We start from the raw sequence: 21,184 nt of genomic DNA, 5'->3' as shown, positions 1-21,184 counted from the left end.
ATGATACACATGATTTTTTTAAATCTTACCTTTTACGTTAATGCTAATGATGGACACTTAATATCAGTCACTACACCAATTTGTTTTTATTTGTAGATTTGCATCATTTTTGATCTTATCGGAAAATTTTGTTGGCTTTGGTCTTTTCTGGATGATATCAGTTTATTGTTTTGTCCATTGCTATCGCTTTTTTCACTTTATTTTGACAGTTTTAGTTTTGATGAAGGATTGTTTTTTCTCTGAGTTTTTTTTATTATTTTCCGAGCAACTTTTGACTTCTTGTTTTCGGTATTTTGTTTAGTGGAATTTATTTATTTTCCATATTATTTATCCAGCAAAGCATTGCGATTGAAGTAACCACCTGTGGCAACTGATTGATAATGGCTAAACTTATATACATTTTTATCCAAGGAAACAATAGTTTTCCAATGTATACCTGAGTTCAATCTGTTGAAATTTTTCTCTGTAAAAGTTTTATAAAAAGTATTTTGTTTTGGTATACCGTTATGTATTACCAAGTGTTAAAAAAGTTTTGAGACAAATTCAAAAAACAGTGGAATGCACAAATATAAGGAAAAACTCAAGCATTGTAGAATGATATTTTGAGTCCTCTCAGAAAACGTATTTTCTTAGCCATCAACGGGCCAATATTTTTAAAAGGGTTCCTCTCGTGGCCAAAATGACAGATATGTTAATTTCTCAAGGTTCAAGTCAAGTTTAAACTTTCAAGAAATTCAATTTATTCATTACTACTCAGTTTTTGCTTCCTAATCATTTTGTGCACATTGCCAGATCGTAGTAGCCATGCGCGACAGATGCAATTATTTTTTCGACGCGCAATATTTTTTAAATTTTAACTGTTCCAAGAATAGGATTTTTTCGGTTTTGTTGGGTCTCGAAGTATTTCAGACCCTTTTGCGAGCGATAAAATTCAAAAAGTGGGTGCCATAAGTGTTCTTCCAGTCACAAAAGTTAGGTTCCCGAACCGTTCCGAAACCATACTGGCAGTTACGTTTTTTCTCCGATCTGGATGGAGAGGAAGAATAGAAAGATTGCGCACGTCACGGTCCAATGCAGTTGTTGGCAGCGGATTGTTCAGAGGAGGTGGCCGGAAGGCGCGATAGTGTGCTCAGATCATAGAGCAGGCTGCGGAGTATTCTAGATGTTAAATGTTCTACGGGAGTGCTTGATGAATTGTATTGTTTCGTCACATCCATCTCAAATAATTCAATATGATATCGTTTTCAGTCTTGAGTTCTTTATCAAAAGAAGGTTTTGGAAATGGAATATGGTGAGGACAATAAGGCTCAGGCCCGCGCGGGGCTTGGGGTGGTGGGGTTGGGGGTTCAACCCCCCCCCCCCCCCCCTTCAAGGTTTTGAATTACTGCATGCCGCTTTTACAAATAAAATGTCATTGGAGTTCGGTCACTCTAGAAACAAGTCAATGAAGAAACCAAGGACGAAATTTTGCGAGGGAGGCTGGAAAGGGATGTATGTCAAGTTGGATGGCTTCTCTGAAGGATCGGTTCACGTTTCGACAAACTTCAATACTAGCAACAGTAGTGAGTAGACAGCAGATGTTGGTCAGCGGGCTGGTAACGGCAGCTAAGGAGGAAAAAAACACGAAGTTAGAGAAAATCGGGATATCGTTGTCTACAGAAAATTTACCGCCGATGATTATTCCGTTGGAATGGAAGCGAAATGGATCGCGAAAATGGGCAGCGGTATAGGGTGAAATACCGCCGCCGAGAAGTTCTCAGCACCAGCTAGCAGATAAATAGGAACGACTAGCACCAAGAAGGGTAAGAAGTCCGGCGAAGGTGACTGTAAACAGATGTAAATCCTTTTGATCGACACCTCCGAATCGGTTCATGTCTCAACAGGTGACGATATTTACAGCAGACCTGAGTAGGTCAGATGTATCGCGAAGCTTGGACAGCAACTAAAGAAAAGTAGCTATGGATAAAAACATGACGATTAACACAAAACAAAATAAGAAGGAACACAAAACAGTACTTAACGGTTGCCCCGGATGGAAGAGGTTTGCGAGATACAAGAGGTTTAAGTTTAGTCGGTTGGCTTAACAACTAATCCAAATTCACCACAAGCCAGCAGGCAGCGCACAGTGGTCGGAAACACAAAAACGTTCACTAGAGGCCAAACCATCGAATATATTCACAGGGTGTCTTTGGAGGAATTGTTCGTATGAATATTCTCCACAATCTGATAAAAATTGAATTGAGGCATGGCTTACTATGAATGAACTAGAAAAATTAACTTTTCATGCTGCCGAGGTAGAAATTTGGTGTCTTCGACAAAGTTGTAGAAATGCTCGTAATGAAGAATTTTATTGAACAACTTAACTTGAACTTAATGTTATCGATTTATGAAGCGTTTTCTAAGGCCCTCCACATTTTTTTAAATTTCGAATATAGAGGGTTTAACCTTAAGGTCCTTCGCCTCTTCGGGTTAGAAAAATCTCTTATGAAAAATTTCTAACCCTATGTGCAGGGTCGGGACACGAACCCAGGTACGCTGCGTACAAGGCAATCGATTTAATAACTACGCTACACCAACCCCCCCCCCCCTTCCCATTTGTTTGGAACATGGTTTGCACGAAAAGTCACAGTGGAAAAAGTTATATTAAAAAAAATAAATTTAAGGGTGTTGCTATAGAAAACGCCTTATAAATCGATAACTTTAAGTCCAACAAGTTTCAGTTGTTCAACAAAATTCTTCATTAAGAGCGTTTCTAAAACTTTGTCGAAGATACCAACTTTCTACCCAGTCAATATAAAAAGTTATTTTTCTTAGTTTGATCGAAGAAAGCCATGCCTAATTTTTCTTTTTATCAGTTTGTGGGAAATATTCTGACAAACAACTCGTCCAAAGATACCCTGTGAATACACTGAAGTCTTTTTTATGCGGTTTTTTGTGCGACTTTTTTATGCGTATTTTCAAAGTTATGCGGTTTTTTTATGCGGATTTTCAAAGTTATGCGATTCTTTTTATGCAGATTCCTTTTAATTTTAGGGCATCACCTGAAGCGACTTTTATCGAAAGATAGATTCTCGTGAATGCACATGCTTAAACAAAAGACATAAAATGTGTATATCTTTATTTTGGATTATAAATTACTAGTCTTTGGGTTAAGGATATGAGAAGCATTCTTGATGCAGTGAAAATAAAAACAGAAAATGACTGAATACCTTTTTACCTTTTTCATAATAAAACTTATGCAATCGGTCGGAATTTCGGAATACAATCGGAAACCGAGGCCCGCAGAGCCGAATCTCTTATACCATTCGACTCAGTTCGGCGAGATCGGAAAAAAGTCTCTGACCGTGTATTTTTTCACTTGGTGGTAAAGCTTTTACGCCGACACGGCACACGTTCAGTAGTTAGACTATACTACCGATTTCGTCCATCGTGTGCCAGAGTAAGAAACTCTGAACAGAGAAGATAACTCTGAACCCTATTCCTCTAAACTCCACAAGAAGTCCGACATTTGCCTGATCCCCCGGATTCCATTTGAAATGATTACTTCGGGGGGAGGCGTGCTAATGCACTTCACTTGATTCCAGGTCTAGCTGGTCGTGCTAGATTTCGCTTGTCTATCATATCAGTCCTGCATGGCATGATATTCTACATGCCTTCCTCTCTACGTTGACAAGTTGGATGCCGTGGTCGACCGGGCGATTCCGGTTTGAGGGTGGCTTCCGGTTCACTGGTGCCCCAAATACCCCGGTGGTTTGTCGCGTTCGGTGCTACTAGGCGTAGTCCCCGACGGTGGAGCTAGCCTACCTCGACGGTGGAGCTAGTTCCCCGACGAACGAATGTCTCCTGCAATCGTTGACGGACACGTTATTCTTCTTTAGATGCAGTCCGGCAGAATGCCGAGGTCAGTCCAGCGATTCTCGGTGGAGGATTGCGTCCGGTTCACTCGTGCCCCGATGATGCAAGCCGGCGATTCACTACGGACTACTCGGAATAGTCCCCGAAGGTAGAATCTTCCTACTCCGACGAAGAGTTTCCCGGCAGTCCAAAACGTATGCTACCCGGGCAGATGCCGAGGTCGGTCCTGCGATTCTGGGTGGAGGGTGACTTCCACTTGACAGGCGCCCCGACGAGCATCTGCCGGAGCTACTTCCCGATCTACTCGAACTAGTCCCCGCCGGTGGGCCTAGTCTACTCCGAACGGAGAAATTTTCCGACGTTGAAATTTCTCTCGAAATCGTTATCTCGATGCTGGTCGGTTAGGTGCCGAGGTCGGTCTTGCGATTCCGGGGAGTCACGGTTCCGACAGCATAAGTCATTAAGTAACTTTACGCTTGTCTGGACATGCCGCAGACTCAGGTGATTTGCATTTAATGCCAAAAGATCCTGACTCCTGTGTTGCAGAAGAAAAAGAGTTAAGTAGCCGGGAAACTCTAAACTTGCTCATATGACCCTACTCTACGCTTTTCTAAACTTTCTTACTTCAAATCCTTGCTCCTTTTTGAGTACTATGGCTCTTAATATTGAAAAATATTTCACACCTTATGTGTTTTTTTTCTGCGGATCTTCAAAGTTATGTAGTTTTTTTATGCGGATTTGCAAAGTTATGCGGTTTTTTTGTGCGAATTTGAAAGTTATGCGGTTTTTATGCGGATTTTTTTATGCGGTGCGTATCCCCCGCATAAAAAAAGCTTTAGTGTATATTCGATGGTTTGACCTCGGGTTCTGATTGCCCGGCGAACCCTTCTTTTCAGGGCGGCCTGGGTGCCTCTACAGAATTTAGGATTTTCGTAACAACAAAATAGTGAACAAATAAATTACTTTTCCCGTGTATTCTTCCTCAACACTTCACTGGTCGTTTCTTACGGTCCGCTGCTGCTGACGATGGCGGGAAGGCGGACGGTTGCTTCCGACCGGCCAGGACTACAACGGCCGCGTTCTCCTGTGGTCGTTGGCTGCTTTGGCAGCGGTCCTTAACTATTACCACTCACAATATGAGTGCCCAAACCACGGGCCGGCACTTTCCGACGGATATCGCACTTCACACAATTGCTATTGTGGCTGTTAACTGTCCTGGAACGGTTTATCGAGGACGTCTTGCATATACCGTGGTCTGTCACTAACTAAACTATCACCGCTATGGCCGCCTTCCACCCGACCAAAACAAAACCGACAAACCGCCTCGCAGCAACCAATTGAACAGCAAAAGGAGATCGGTGACCTAACTAATCCCTATGTAATTTATCTACAAATATATAACAAAAATTATCTAACCTAGCTGCACAGAAAAATAAAACAACCCGCAGAATAAGTACCTTTAACATAAATATAGGTAGTTTTGAGTCTTGCGTCGCTTTCGCACTTATTAGTGTTGTCAAAAACAAAGAGAGAGATTCGACTCAGTCGAGGCCTTCCATGGAATAAGGTACTTTTGAGTTGTTTGAGGTACACTCAAAATTAAGTAGATTCAACATAAATTTAGGCATATTTAACTCAAGGTTGAGTACGAAAAACCTGTCAATGAGTTGTGGTTTTTGCCGTGGTTAAAGGGAAACTACCTTCAACACGGTTTACCTAATTTCACCTTATTCCACGATACCCCGAGATTGAGTCAAAAGAGCTCAACTTTTGGTAGTTTTTCGTATCCGTGTGCACAAACAAAACCGTTCTCATACGCGAAAATGAACAAAATTTACATGAAAAAGTAAACGGTATCGAACAGCGGTGAGCATAATTTTACATGTCAACAAATACACTCTACGGAGTGTATACCCACAAATAGGTATATTTCCACCCAGTGCTAAATTGTTGTAACCTGACGGGTTACAACCACTAGTGAATTAAGTTCACGTTTTTTGGGCTTCCGACCACTATGCAGGGGTGTCTTTTGATGACTCCTTCTCGATAACAAACATTTACACAATTGGTTGAGCTGAGTCGTTTGGTTCACAAGACTAGGTCTAGGCCTCTGAAATTTTTTCACAACTTGAGGGTTCCTGTACGTTTCTTTTAAAATAAACGTTAAAAAATCAAAACACCCCCCCCCCCTTGAGAATTTTCTGCGCACAGGCCTGATAAGGCTTCTCAGTTATCGTCCGATTTGAATATTCGGGAATTCCGCACACACACACTAAACAGGAAAATCGTTGCAATTTGTTTTTGCCTTTCTCAATAGAAAGGTATCCCGAGCAAAGTCCAACATCAAAATTACAGCATATAGACATCATATTTTGTTATCAGGCATCAAATTGAAATCTTATTTTGATATCAGTTTAAACTTTTTCAGATATGACATCATATTTTGGTCTCATTTTGAAGTGCTTACATTTTTAGAAAAAAAAAAAAAGTTTGTTTCTATTTCTTTGACAAACATCAAATTGATTACTTATTTTGTTATCAATAAAATATTTCACCATCTCAATTAGTTTTCAATTTGCTTTCACTGATAGCATAAATAGTTTTCTGTTTGATGTTATAGTGCAATTTTTCTGCATTCGATTTTGATCTTTTAACCGTTAAAACGACCAAAACGAAAACAACCTGAGCAATCATTCCCTACTACATCACAACATCAAGTTTAGTTCTCAATTTGATATCAGACTCTGCTCGGGATTGCAATTGCTCTGAAAACCGACTTTTTAACGGAGGGCCGAGTGACATATACCATTCGATTCAGTTCGTCGAGTTCGGCAAATGTCTCTGTGTGTGTATGTATGTATGTGTGTGTGTATGTGACCAAAAATGTCACTCATTTTTCTCAGAGATGGCTGAACCGATTTTGACAAACTTAGTCTCAAATGAAAGGTGCAACGTTCCCATAGGCTGCTATTGAATTTCTAATGGATCCGACTTCCGGTTCCGGAATTACAGGGTGATGAGTACGAACACGCAGAAAATGTCGATTTTAATAAATTCTGCAATGAATGTTTAAAGGTAATTTTTTTTCCAAAATATGACCACAACTGCTTCGATTTGTAGTATTAGGTCACTAACATCCATTCAAAGTCTATTTGGCCGCATTGGCCACCATCATCGGTTCCGGAAGCCCCGGCGGAAGTATCTAAATTCAGAATAACAGTCACATCGGTTTCTCGGAGATGGCTAGACCGATTCGACTAAACTTGGCCTCAAATGAAAGGTATTGCGTCCCCGTAAATGGCTATTTAATTTCATCCCGATCCGACTTCCGGTTCCGGAGTTACAGGTTGTGGCGTGCGATCACATGGCAAATTGTGATTCTAACCGATACTCCGATGAAAGCAAAAAAGGTAAAATTTCGCTAAAATGTCTCTCAAACAACTTAAATTTGCTGTTCTAGGTCACCGACGGCCAACCAAACTTTCGTTGACTACATTGACCACCATAGACGGTTCCGGAAGTGCCCGGAAAAAGCGGCCATCTTTCAAAATTTACGAACTCACATCAGTTTCCCGGAAATGCACAGTGGTCCAGATCGCTAATTTAGGAGGAATTTTTACTTTCTGACAAACCTGTATAATTTAGCCGTATCATGTCTTAGGATGAATTTGTGTACTTTAGAAGATGCTTCTTTTTATTGGAATAGTTATTAGGGTGGTTCTAATTTATCTAAAATACGAAAATAAACTTTTTACTGATGAAAGATAGAGCTCCACAGTCTTCCACAAAGTTGTAAAGTAACTTATTTTGAATAAATTTGTTGAACATATTAAAGCTCTATCTCTTTTAGTTTTTGTTATACAAGAAATTTAAAAAAAAAGATTAGGGTGTTCCTGAAAAAAAGGTTTTTTTGTATAACTTTCGTATCTTTTACTTTTTGTTAACACAACCTTTGAACAGCTTATTGAAAACTTCAAGCCGAGTGTTGGCTGCGCTACACCGACCGACGAGCCCCACACGCCCCACATATAAAACAACACACACCGACAGTGTACCAAATAATCCCTTGCCAAGGGATCGTCAGCGAATCTGAAGGTGACCCACCATGGGATGGCAAGCTGTACGAGCGACCAACGAAAGGAAAAAACAATTGGCAAAGCGAGTGCAGCGTGTTAGCAGACCGTCTCAATATTATTTTCTTAAATCTAACTTAATTATTATACTACCTAGTGGATTAACTAAAACTTATATCTAAATTGTTACTACTTAGGTGAGAAATGATTTATTGAACTTAAATTACTTGAATTAAACCTACAACTTAAACCAAATAAAAAATTACAGCTAGGGTGTATACCAATCACGAGTATAGTACGGATAGGTTAGTGATTAGTACGTACATAGTTCAAGGTGAGCTTTCTTTAAAATTGCTATTAGTGCTGTGGATTAAATAATTACTCCGCATATTTCGAATACAGCAGGATCATATATCGCACGTTCAGGTGCTTATGACTGATTAGGAAAACTACTGTACTAGAGCTACGTCATACCTGCGGGTTAGGATACGCCGTTGCCCGACAGCTAGAAATACTAAGCGTAAGTGAAATCTAATCTATACTTAACCTAATTCTTACATTGTTTACTTATATACTAGGAATTTTATAATCCTAATAAAGAAATTCGAGGATTTATAAAACTTAATTATTTTCTGTCGCTGTCGAGTAACACCGAGTATTTTTCTCCAAGACACCGAAGGTCTAACTTTTTTCTTTAAAAAGTTATGGACACTTTTCGTTAAAAAAATAGCCTATTTCAAGGCTCAATATCGCTGATGCGGGCACCTAAAATTGAATTCTGTTTCCACCACATGAAAGACCATACTTATTAGTATATTTGAGCAAAAATTGGCGAATACGATATTTTTTTAAAATTTGCAATTTAGATTTAAAGTTTGTAGTTTTGCAGGTTCAACGCATTAAAGCATTTACACACATATCGTTGTATTATGAAAAAAGCCACTTTCAAATATCATTCTCTCATCGCAGCAAGCTTTGCATAAGTGAAACGACTGTCAAAAAAGGTTTCTGATTTTATTCGTTTTAAATAAAACTAGTAAATATGGATATTAGTCGAAGAGAGTTGGCGAATTTGCTTATTGCTGGTAAAAAGACAGATGAACTGCTTAAGTTCATTACAAGTAGTAATCCAAATGTAAAATTGAGACTTGTTAGTGCTCGGAAGAAAATAAAAATCTTCATGTTGGAATTTAGAAGGTTGTGGATTCGGAGTAAGCGCACGCAAATTCGGTTTGAGCTGGAAAATTTTGTGTGGCTTGAAGGAAAGCTAAGATTCGAAGTCGAAGGTAAAGGTAAAGGCCGAAAGAGGAAACCATTTTCCGAAATATGTCGCAGAGCCAAAATAAAAAGATTAGGAAAGTTGCGCGATAAGTATTCCACGGAAGAACTTGGTTTAGCGTCAGCCGTCAACGCTAATTCTACTGGTTTCCGTTTAGTTGGCAGACAAATCGAACGATTGTCGAAAAGTCCTGTCAGATCTACCGTAGAGAATTTAGGATCTATGGCTGTCCCGATTGCAGAAGCGTTTACTGCGGAGGAGGCACTTAGATTTATTTGTGAAAATGATTTTTCTAAGGCGCAGTACCAAAACATACGCAGCTCAGTTATGCAGAAGGGTTTGGACATTTATCCCGCGTATAATAAAATAGTAGAAGAAAAGAAACTATGCTATCCGATCGGTATGTACTATTCTCAAAGATTCGTCCCTGAATCAACAATTTTTTTCAGGAATTTCTGTTCAGCCTTCTTGTGCGTATGTTCCCCTTCAAGCTCTTGTTAACCATACCGTGGAACGACTCACCTCGTTTCTGAATGTTGGAGTTCTACCACTGCATCCTGAGGATAATACGTTTGTTATCTTTAAGTGGGGCTGCGATGGAAGCAGCAACCATTCCCGGTAGGCAACATTATTTTTCTTCTAAACTTTGACTGACAGTCTCTTTTCCACTTGAACATAGATACAAGCAAATGTGCGTTGACGAAGATGAAAATGGAGAACTATTCGAGTATAACGATTCGCATATATTTGCTCTATCTATAGTACCTTTACGTGTAGTTAGTCGCCGGAAAGATGAGTCAAGAGATTGCATTCTTTGGAATAATGATTTTCCATCTTCAGTATCCCTGTGCCGACCAGTAAAATTAATTTTCAAGAAGGAAAATCCTGAACTAACAAAGGATGAAGTTGCCGCGATGAACAAGCAAATCGATGAATTAGTCCCGACTATAGTAAATGTTAATATGCGCAAGATTCCGATTAGTTCAAGCTTCATATTTTCCATGGTTGATACGAAGGTAGTGAATGACGTAACAGGCACACCGTCTCAAGCGTGTTATATATGCAAACGCTCCGGAAAGCGATTGAATGATCCTTTACTGGAAGCCAGCGATCCACCGGATAGTTTATATGTTTTTTCACCTTTACATGCATTAATACGAGCAATGGAGTTACTATTGAATATTGCTTACCGTTTAGCTCTAGCAAAACCGCGTTGGCGCGTAGGCAAAAATACCAGCGAGCTTAAGGAACGACAAATAAAAATTCGACAAGCGTTACGTGACCGTTTAGGTCTTCGTATTAGCGAACCTTTGCCAGGTGGCGGAAATTCTAACGATGGTAACACAGCTCGAAAATTTTTCAGAAACCGAGATGTCGTTGCAGAAGAAACCGGGTTGGACGAAATGTTGCTAGAACGTATGTATGTGCTATTAACAATCATCAACAGCAAATTGGGAATTAACGCGGATGCTTACCGGAGTTACGCCGAAGATACACGATTGCTTTATGTACGCCTGTATGGTTGGTACGCTCTCTCATCAACCGTGCATAAACTCCTGGTCCATGGAGGAAGCATTATTCAACATAACATGCTGCCAGTAGGTATGTGCAGTGAAGAAGTTCAAGAAACCAGGAATAAAAGTATTCGCAGATTCCGAGAATTCCACGCACGCAAATTCGATCGACTCGTCAATCTTGATGACGTTTTCAAGAGACTTCTTGTTTCATCAGATCCTATAATTTCTCTTAAATGTAAACGTCGAATTCAACGAGCACCGCTGGATATACCTGAAAATGCAATGCATCTACTTTTGAATTAATTGGCATTGAATAAATTCTCCTTATATAAATCATAAATTGTTGTCATAGCCAAATTATTTTTAATGAACACATTCTGTATTGTTGATATGTAAGCAAAACAGAAAAGGAAATACAAAGGCTTTAGGCAATTTCTTTTATGTCGCTATGCGATAAAATTTAAAACTTTGGTTAGTAAATTTAAAATTACATGCTTAAAAAAAATAATATTTTCCAATTTTTGCTCAAATATACTTAAAAGTATGTTCTTTTCTATGGTTCAATCCGAACTTACTTTTATTTGCCCCAATCAGAGATAATGACATTTGAAAAAGGGCTATTTATGAGCGAAAAGTTTCCATAACTTTTGAAAGTATAAAGTTAGACTTTCAGAGTTATGAAAAAACGTGGATTGAAGTTTTCTAAAAGCTGTTCAAAGGTTGTTTTAACAAAATATAAAATTTCTTTCGAACATTAACAAGTCTCAATTTTACATTTGGATTACTACTTGTAATGAACTTAAGCAGTTCATCTGTCTTTTTACCAGCAATAAGCAAATTCGCCAACTCTCTTCGACTAATATCCATATTTACTAGTTTTATTTAAAACGAATAAAATCAGAAACCTTTTTTGACAGTCGTTTCACTTATGCAAAGCTTGCTGCGATGAGAGAATGATATTTGAAAGTGGCTTTTTTCATAATACAACGATATGTGTGTAAATGCTTTAATGCGTTGAACCTGCAAAACTACAAACTTTAAATCTAAATTGCAAATTTTAAAAAAATATCGTATTCGCCAATTTTTGCTCAAATATACTAATAAGTATGGTCTTTCATGTGGTGGAAACAGAATTCAATTTTAGGTGCCCGCATCAGCGATATTGAGCCTTGAAATAGGCTATTTTTTTAACGAAAAGTGTCCATAACTTTTTAAAGAAAAAAGTTAGACCTTCGGTGTCTTGGAGAAAAATACTCGGCTTGAAGTTTTCAATAAGCTGTTCAAAGGTTGTGTTAACAAAAAGTAAAAGATACGAAAGTTATACAAAAAAACCTTTTTTTCAGGAACACCCTAATCTTTTTTTTTTAAATTTCTTGTATAACAAAAACTAAAAGAGATAGAGCTTTAATATGTTCAACAAATTTATTCAAAATAAGTTACTTTACAACTTTGTGGAAGACTGTGGAGCTCTATCTTTCATCAGTAAAAAGTTTATTTTCGTATTTTAGATAAATTAGAACCACCCTAATAACTATTCCAATAAAAAGAAGCATCTTCTAAAGTACACAAATTCATCCTAAGACATGATACGGCTAAATTATACAGGTTTGTCAGAAAGTAAAAATTCCTCCTAAATTAGCGATCTGGACCACTGTGAAATGGTTGGGCCGATTTTCACAAACTTAGTCCCAAATGATAGCTATAATATCCCCATAGATGTCTATAAAATTTCGTACGGATTGCTTATATGGGTCCGGAAATATAGACTAAATCGTCCGGTCACATATGAAATTCCCATATAAGCCGGAACTTAATTTTTTTCAAACGGGGGACCTCATGAAATTTCAGAAATCGAATTCGTATTTTTGATGCCAAACATCTTTAAAATGCATGAAACGTCGAGATTTTATGTCATCACGAAATTTTTTTTTTATAAAATTGACTTTTTGGGACTTTGCCGATTTCGCACCTTTTTTGTAATTTAATATTATTGTGGCTGTTTTTTCTTTTAGAACTCGAATAATGATTTCTATTCTTGTATATAGTTGTCATGTCGTGTGTAATAAAAATGTAATATATACATTTGGAAGCTTATAATGAATATAAACAACGCAAAAATTCTCGTTTTCATGTTTCAGAAAGGCACAATTGCACCGCTAGGTGGATTAAAACAGGTTTTTATGTAGAAGTTTTAGTTAATTTTTTATTTTTTCGGTTCTCGGAGCTGTTTAGACGTTTTATGTCTTCATGTTTAGTATTAATTAATCGATTTCGCCAATTTTCTCCACGTTTCGGTGATTAAATTCTTCATTGCATGAATAATTGGATTGCCGCAGAATTTTGAATTATCTTAGTTTTGTACGCTGTACAGTTGTCCGTTTTAATGATTGTGTCACATACCATATGTACCATAAACATTAACATATTGACAAGAAAAATTGTAGACGAATGTCTGCAATTTCCTAGAATCCCTTCATGTATTGAATGTTTGTGTATAGACTAGACTAGAGTGTCGCCTGTGCACATTGCCACTAAACAATGAAGCAATATACCATTAAATGTATTATGGAGGCCTCCATCAAAGTTCAGAAATCAGCAAAATGTTAACGGATATAATGCATGTGAATGGCATTTTCTCTACCATAAGTTAGTTTTCTCTTAGTAAGGTCGTGAACTGATTGGCATTCAAACCGCATTTAAAACATTTTGCAGGTCACTCCATCAAGAAAAGGGTACATTGTAACGACGTTAATTCGTAGCCATTCGATTTGATTCACATTATCGAAGTGTCTATTATCAGTTTGTTATGGCTAACACATAAGGATGCGAAATGCGAGAAATCAACAGGCAAAAAATCATACCAACTGTCGACCGACTTTAATCTTTCATTAACGCATGCACCATTTGGGGCTTTTCCCGCTATTTTATAACCTCCACGCACATCCGCGAAAAAATGCTACTTGTGTCGCTTTGTTACTCATACACTGCAGTAACAGATACGTCCCGTTGATCCCGTACTGTGAAGCGCGATGAGGGAGCCATAGAAGAAAAATGTAACATACCTGAGAAAAACTACAATCGACTTTAAACAAACTCATATAACAGTTACTAACGGTAGAAATGGAGTATAACAACATAATTAACGTGTCTCAAATACAGCTACATCATGTGCGTAATTGTGTGCTGATAACGTTCAAAAGTTCAGCCGAAGCAATAAGCTTCATTGTTAAGACCAACGTGTAACTACACGTCTAATGCGGTAATGTTAGAGGCAATATTTCCGTGAATATAAATGATAATAAAATCACTAACTTGGACCGTGATTTGTCCGAGCTAAGAGCTTTGATTGCAGCCTGACTATCGGAGCAGAAGTTTATAACTGGCGAACAAGCTCTGTCGAAAGGTCGATTATATCCTGCACATAATCGCAAAGATTTCTGCTTGGTATACAGTACAGTGCATCTGCATAACGAATGAGATTGTTCCAATCTCATTTCACGACAGTAGACACCAGCACCAGCACGTCCCTGCATCAGATAGCCGTCAGTATAACAGGCCCCTTGCGTTTGTTGTTGTTTCTCCATATAGCCAGACATCCACTCCTCACGAGAAGGACTCTTCACGTGGAATGCATTGAAAGAAAAACTACATGTGAGTGTAATATCGCTGGGAGCAAGAATATCTTCACCCAATGTAACCATTTGTGACCACAGTCGTGTGGCACTGGTAGCAAGATCAACATGGCTACTGTTGTAAAGACCAATAACCTTCACTCTGTATACATATGGTAATGCTGCTTGTTTAAAGTGTATATGTAATAGTTTGATATTTAGATGAGCCTGAAGAGCAGCAGTCGGAGTCGTGGTGAAAGCACCAGTCAACGCCATGAGCGCCATTCTTTGCAGATGGTTTGGCTTCGACTGGACCGTCATCACCTCTTCCCTCTGCCATCACACAAGTTATCCGTATGACAGTAATGGACGTACAGTTGTCGTGTAAATTCAATAGATGTATTTGGGTTTGAGGCCCCAGGTCTTTCCAAAAGTTCGTCTGCACTGCCCGAAAACCATGCATGCTTTAACTCTGCACTCAATGTGAGCAGACCAGTTGAGTTTGGAATCCAATATAACTCCAACGTACTTGACATGATCTGCACACAGTAGCTCTTAGTCGAAGAACTGCAAGGGACGAAAGTTGTGAAGTCGTTTGGATTAACTGATAATTTAATTTGTCGTCACCACTGTTCGACAACTCCTAATGCTTGTTGCATTAAGTCAAAAATTGTTCCGATGCAAAGTCCAGTAATTAGTATTTGGTAATCGTCAGCAAACCCGTAGGTTTGAAATCCAAGCTCATTGAGTTTCCTCAACAGGCCGTCGGCAAATAGGATCCATAGCAAAGGTGACAGAGCGCCGCCATTAGGACAGCTGCCAATACTCAATTTTCTCCTCTCTCTCTGCCTGCCTCAGCGACGAGCAAAGAAGGGCGAATAACCAATTATGTTAAAGCCCCAATAAACATACATACATACGAGCAAAGGATGCGATTTTTGTAGGAGGCGTACCACTGAGACCAGTACTCAGGTCTATTATGGGATGCATCTTCGTTAATGTAAGTGCAACTATATACTATGACATAACACTATTGATGAGTGATTGTCGTTATTGAGATACACACTCTTGCCAGTTAGGCACAGCACTTCGTATGAAGTTTATTGCCTGTTTGGGATTTGCAGTCCAAAAATTTACCGAGGACTCTTAGTCTGCGTTGTATCAATGCACTGCTTTCGTAATGTTTCACTTTCAGATCCGGAGACGCGGCATGTATCGTTTGAAAGCTTACGAATTTTCTTAAGATGATATTTACCAGGACAGTGTCCGGTAAATAGTCCTGTCATGATGCATAGTCCTTGTATGGTACACCAATTGCTTTTTATAGCTGTGTTTTCCCACTTATTCAGTTCCATTTTGAGGGCGCTCGATGAGACTCCACATAATGGTTCTGGGCCGATAAAATTAGTGGAAGATCCTCTTCTTGCTAGCTATCGGCTTTTCCATTCCCGACAACTCCACAATATTTAATATTCAGGCCCTCCTTTTTACACTACCTCGAAGTGAGTTACCTCCTTTTTACACTACCTCGAAGTGAAATTCAATGCAAATTGCATTCTATTTGAGATAACATACATTTTCCTTTCAATAGGATTACAACGTCATCTGCAAATCTAATCACTTCGTATTCCATTTCAATTAATTATTTCAATAGCTCGTCTACAACTAATGACCACAATAAGGGTGATAGAACTCCGCCTTGAGGACATCCCTAATTTGTTTTCATGGTCAGTCTCGTGTTTCCCAGCGGGCTAATCATAAGAATTCTCTAGTTTTCCAACATGTGTAAATATTTGACTGTTGATTTGTTGCTTTGATATACGAATTGAAATTCGCTCAGTGGAGAACATTTCAAAAACTCTGCTTTAATATGTAAATCAATCATTTTCTCCATTATTTTCAAAAATATGGAGGTTAAGCGGATTGGCCTAAAGGATTCTGGAAGTGACGTAGTTCGCTTCCTCGATATTGGTATTAATATTAGCCTTGTTTGTCTCCAATTTGTAGGTATATAGTTTAGTATCAGGCTTGCCCTAAAGGTTCTCGAAATTATGACATGCTGTTTACTTTTTTGTAGCATTGGCAGTATTCCATCCATCCCTGGTGATTTGAATGGTTCAAAGGAGTCTATCGCCCATTCCAACTTTGCGTCTGTAAATATATCACGGTGTATTTATTAGAACAATTGTATGCAAAAAAATTCAGCATTTCTGAAACTTCGGAATATGAAAGAATGGGCTTTCCCCTATCATTCGAAACTAAGATTAAAATAATCCGTCGGGGGGTCCAGAGCAACTTTTTTTTTGAAGTTTTTTTCGTAACAATATAGGTTTTACTAGTGGAGATAGTTCATATTTCTGTCCCTAGATGGTGCTTTATCTGAATCATCCGGAAAAGTTGTTTAAGATTTTAACAATGTTATATCTAAGATAGTTTCACACGAGGTCTAGTGGTTTGGAAATATGTTTTCTCGCACTTATTACATGACCAAAAAAATAATTGGGTTTAGTGGCATGAACATATTAGACGGGATTCATTACGTTGACAATTCTAATTGAACTTCTGAAAATAAGGATGTTTGACAGAGTCAGAAAACTATTTGTGCTTTTGGTTTGTAATCTTTCCCGATAGAGTCGAAGGGACTACCATTCATCGGAAGGTATTGCTTGGTTGCAAGGGTTTGCTTACATTTATGTTTTAGAAAGGTTCATGCGTCGTATAATTTAGGTTATGATCGCTTAAGTTAGCTATTATAATTCCGTTCAAGACGAAATGTTGGGACACACCGTTTCTGATTTAACGCAAACCACAGCAGTAACTGTCCAAATTAGTGGTTAGCGTGAAACGATTTATTCAAATTTTCTCCGCAAAGCATATTGTGGCAGTTGGATTTTACGGCCATTTCCTATCAATTATGCGAGATATCGTTACTTAATTGATCCTAGATTATGCGATATGTATTACTGAAAACATAATATGATTTGTGTGCAACAATAATCTTATATACATAGAAGTCTTCGAATATATCCCAAAAAAATTATCTTGATCCAAAGTTTTTTGCTCACTGTTTGTCACATTGAGTTAATTTTGAAAACGGATAATTAGCGTTTTTAACCAAACGTTGCAATGAAATCCGCGAAATATTGCAATGGTGCGTTAAAAGTTTCATTGAGTTTGTTCAAATATAAAGGTTGATGTTCAGGACAAGTCAATTTTATACGAAGATGCTAACAGAGTAGGAGATTCATGTAAGAATAGTTATCAGTCATCCCTGGGCACAATCGAAAAAAATGAAAAGAAGGCATACATAATTCAAAAAGCTGTTTCTGCGGGAGGAATCACTTACCATCATGAAAAAGAATATTAATATCATACTAGTTTGGTCAACACTTATCTAAAACTTCTCATCCCAAAAATATGAATGGTGCCCTGTATCAGGGAATTATAATTTTCAGCTAAAAGATGAGACTTTCCAAGCTCTCAAATTCCGCTGAATTCACTATTGAACTAAACACAACTATTTGGCAAATAAAAAAAGTGCTTGTGAATTGACAAACCACTAGGTCTTCTGTGAAACTAACTTAGACTTAAAATTCGTTAACATTTTAAACTACTTTTCGGGATAATTTCAAATCAGTTTTTAGTTGGTAACAAAGTTGTAGACAATTAAATAATCTATCAGATTCTTACTTTTAGTGTTGTTCGAATGTCTAAAGCACCATCTAGGGACAGAAATATGAACTAGTTCCATTGTAAAATCTATGTTTTCACGAAAAAACTTCAAAAAAAAAGTTGCTCTGGACCCCCCGACGGATTATTTAGATTTTGGTTTCAAATGAAAGGGGAAAGCCCATTCTTTCATATCCCGAAGTTTCAGAGATGCTGAATTTTTTTGCATAAAGTTGTTAAAAAAAGACACCGTGATATCACTGAGTATTTCGGTACCAGCGTCATATAAGTCAGTCTCTGCTACAATTTGATTCTGTGTTTGTATATTATTATTAGGAAAAGAACCAGGAAAATGGCTATCGATCATGATACTAAGTGTTTCTTGGGAATCAATGGTGAAAGTCCCATCGTCCTTCTTCATACTACCTAACCCGTTAATATGATATTTTGAGAGAGCCTCTTACAGTCTTGCAACGTCATGAGGCCGTTTTTTCCCCGAGAAAGATAATAAACTTATAAGCCTCCTCCTCGAACACGAATAAGGTTCGTCCGTACACACCGAAATTTGATGACTGAAACCCAGAAAAACTTCAGCAAGCTTCCATCAGCTGAAAACCTTAAATTCTGTCAAACGAGAAAAGTTGCGTGAAGCGTGCTCCTCTTAATCCCTTAAACAATGGGTAGAATTTTGTTAAAAAATCTAGGGAAAAAACACAATCGCAGAGGTTCTCTCTCTATCGAACAATGCTCCGGCTGATTGTATAGGATCTTCGAGAATACTTATCGAGTGCAAGCTAAGTTGGAGAAAGGTCATTTTTCGATAGCGCTGAAGGATGATCTGTTAAAAGATATTCACGGGTGTCTCTTTTCAATCTTTCCTATCTCTTTCATCCCCAGTTTCAGTGGGTTTGGCTTAAGGTATGGTATGGTATGGTTCTCTTCTGATATCGAACAAAGCTGCACCTGAAACTTAAATTGAAGAAGATAAGTGGGAAGACTAGGGACTTCCGTTTTATTGTCGAACCATATAGCCTTCACCAAAATAAGGTATTCCTGTACATTTCGTAGAATCCCAAGGAATGTTTGAAGTTCTGACGTTTTGATGAGGCTGAATTTTCATAATCCTTGTCCGCGGGCAGTTTGCTGGAAACTTCTGAGAACCAATTCGCTTACAGAGAAGATACAGCAGTGTTTTTACAGTATCAACGACCGATCTGCAAAATTTTTGGCGAAAAAGGGTTACAAACTATGACTTCAAAAAAGGTAATGTTGGGTATGTATGCCAGATACAATAGGGTAGGGAAAGATGGACATATTTCTAACACGAATACAAAGCACAATGCTGTCAAATTGCATAATCTTGGGATAATTCTTATTATCGCAAACTTGTGATGTACCTAAAGAAAACAATTAATTGGTCGAGATGCGCATCATTCTGTCCTTGTTATTTACCAATGACCATCTTTCCTATGTCAGGTGTCCATATTTCCAATCCAAATTTTGCAATGACGATTTTGTGCTTATTTTAAAAGTCTTTCTGCATGAAACTGTATTAGTATAAGTTACTAAATTGATAGAAGTTGATCTCAAATTGCGAACAATGCAGCAATGGATGTGTAGAACAGGGATGCTATTATGCCAGATATATCTGGCACAGCAAGAGTTTTTTACAGCTTCCAGGCAAAAAGACAAACCTCTCATTCTGCCAGATTTTTAAATTAAAGAAGTGTTTGCACACACAAATTTTGGAAATTTGGGGCATATTTTATAAAAATTTATTAAAAATCGATTGATAAATATTGATGACTTTGAGGTCGCTTTGAAGTGACAGATTTTGCCAGACATTTTTAGTTGATCTGCCAGATATTCTTTGAAAACTAGTGGCAACCCTGGTGTAGAATTGATAATTAGCGTTCATCTTCGCCCTCTTTCCCCTATTATCTTTCTCCGGACCAAACTCCTTCTGGATTTGAAAATTTATCAATTTATGAAATAATTTAGAACTTTTGTTTCAAATACGCGAGTTGCACTTCAGCCACAATACTTTTGCGGAACCTCTATCTATCAGACGGCGAAACTTGTCAATTCGGTACCGTACCTATTTATTTCCAGTCACAAACGGTATCGCCGAACTTATCAATCCTAATCTCTCAGTAAATTAATCGAAATCATGCCGGTACGTTTTCGATTAATTTAGCTACGTTTCCGATCATAACTCGTGACATTCACGCTTCCCCCAGTGGCTGTTTCCTGCTCGCTGCGGGCTAGTGTACGAGTACATGTTGTAACCCGGAATGATGTGTACCCGAACGTCCGCCGTCGGTCGGTTACCGTCGGTACGCTGGCGTCTGGAAACGGCAACCGTGGTTTTGCAGCAACAGTAGTTGAACAAACTGACGTACGCGCTGCGAAAGTGACGATTTGTCAGACAGTAGATCACATTGTGGAAGCAGGATTTGGACAGTCCGATCCAGGCCGTGTTGTAAAATACTCGATTCGGTACAGTTTTGGTCGTCCCATACGCCAGGATGATGCAAAACGGCAGCCAAAACAGAACAAACACGAGGAAGCTGTAGAAGTTGGACCGGACCAGGGACAGGTCCCAGGTATAGGCCAAATTTGGCTTGAAGTTCGGTAGACTCATGTTGCGCCTCACGTCCACGATGATACGGATGTGCGCCAGGAAGGTTAGTAACAATGGAAGCAGCACCATCAGACCAATCCAACCCGCTTCCGATGGGACTATGTGGTTCGATTTGCGGTCACAGTAATCGAAGCTGATGTCGTACACGAACTGCATCCCTGAGCAGAGACTTGCGACGAACCAGATCAGCAGTAGAATGACGGTCACGTTGGTCTTGTTGAACCAGCTGCGTTCGTTCTGGGCAGTGCAGAGACGAAGATAGTTCTCAATGGCCATTATCTGTGGGTGGTAAAATACGCAGAGCATTAGTTCATTTCATTTCATCGTCGTTCCAGGCAATACATTTAAATGGAGGCATATGACACGGTCAGCAACGCTTCTAATGCACATCAAACAATAATGCACATTTATAACATCATTTTACATTGCCATTATACACAGCGGAACACTAATAATGTAGGTTGTTAACATTATAGCTATTTGTCGATACGTCGACTTTCCCAGTATCAAAGATACACTTAACCCTTTCATACCCA

At 38.6% G+C, this 21,184-nt stretch overlaps 1 protein-coding gene and 1 long non-coding RNA gene across 4 annotated transcripts in view; one reads left to right on the top strand and one right to left on the bottom strand.

Moving 5' to 3' along the window:
• The first annotated feature begins 8,009 nt into the window (after positions 1-8,009).
• LOC131689120 (uncharacterized) lies at positions 8,010-8,579 on the top strand. Its single transcript, XR_009305349.1, has 3 exons — positions 8,010-8,125; positions 8,197-8,448; positions 8,507-8,579. It is a non-coding gene; the product is annotated as an uncharacterized LOC131689120 (long non-coding RNA).
• A 2,568-nt stretch (positions 8,580-11,147) lies between these two features.
• Positions 11,148-21,184, bottom strand: part of LOC131689119 (melatonin receptor type 1B-A-like) — a 150,299-nt gene continuing 140,262 nt past the window's right edge. For all 3 annotated transcript variants that reach the window (XM_058973965.1, XM_058973966.1, XM_058973967.1), the window contains one exon: positions 11,148-20,927. In XM_058973965.1, coding sequence (XP_058829948.1) covers positions 20,214-20,927 — 714 coding nt within the window. In that variant the 3' untranslated portion in view covers positions 11,148-20,213. The remainder of the gene's footprint in view (positions 20,928-21,184) is intronic.

The sequence above is a fragment of the Topomyia yanbarensis genome, chromosome 3 (genome assembly GCF_030247195.1).
Source record: "Topomyia yanbarensis strain Yona2022 chromosome 3, ASM3024719v1, whole genome shotgun sequence".
Taxonomy (NCBI): domain Eukaryota; kingdom Metazoa; phylum Arthropoda; class Insecta; order Diptera; family Culicidae; genus Topomyia; species Topomyia yanbarensis.
The sequence above is the reverse complement of the archived record's forward strand: the minus strand, read 5'-3'. Positions and strand labels throughout refer to the sequence as shown.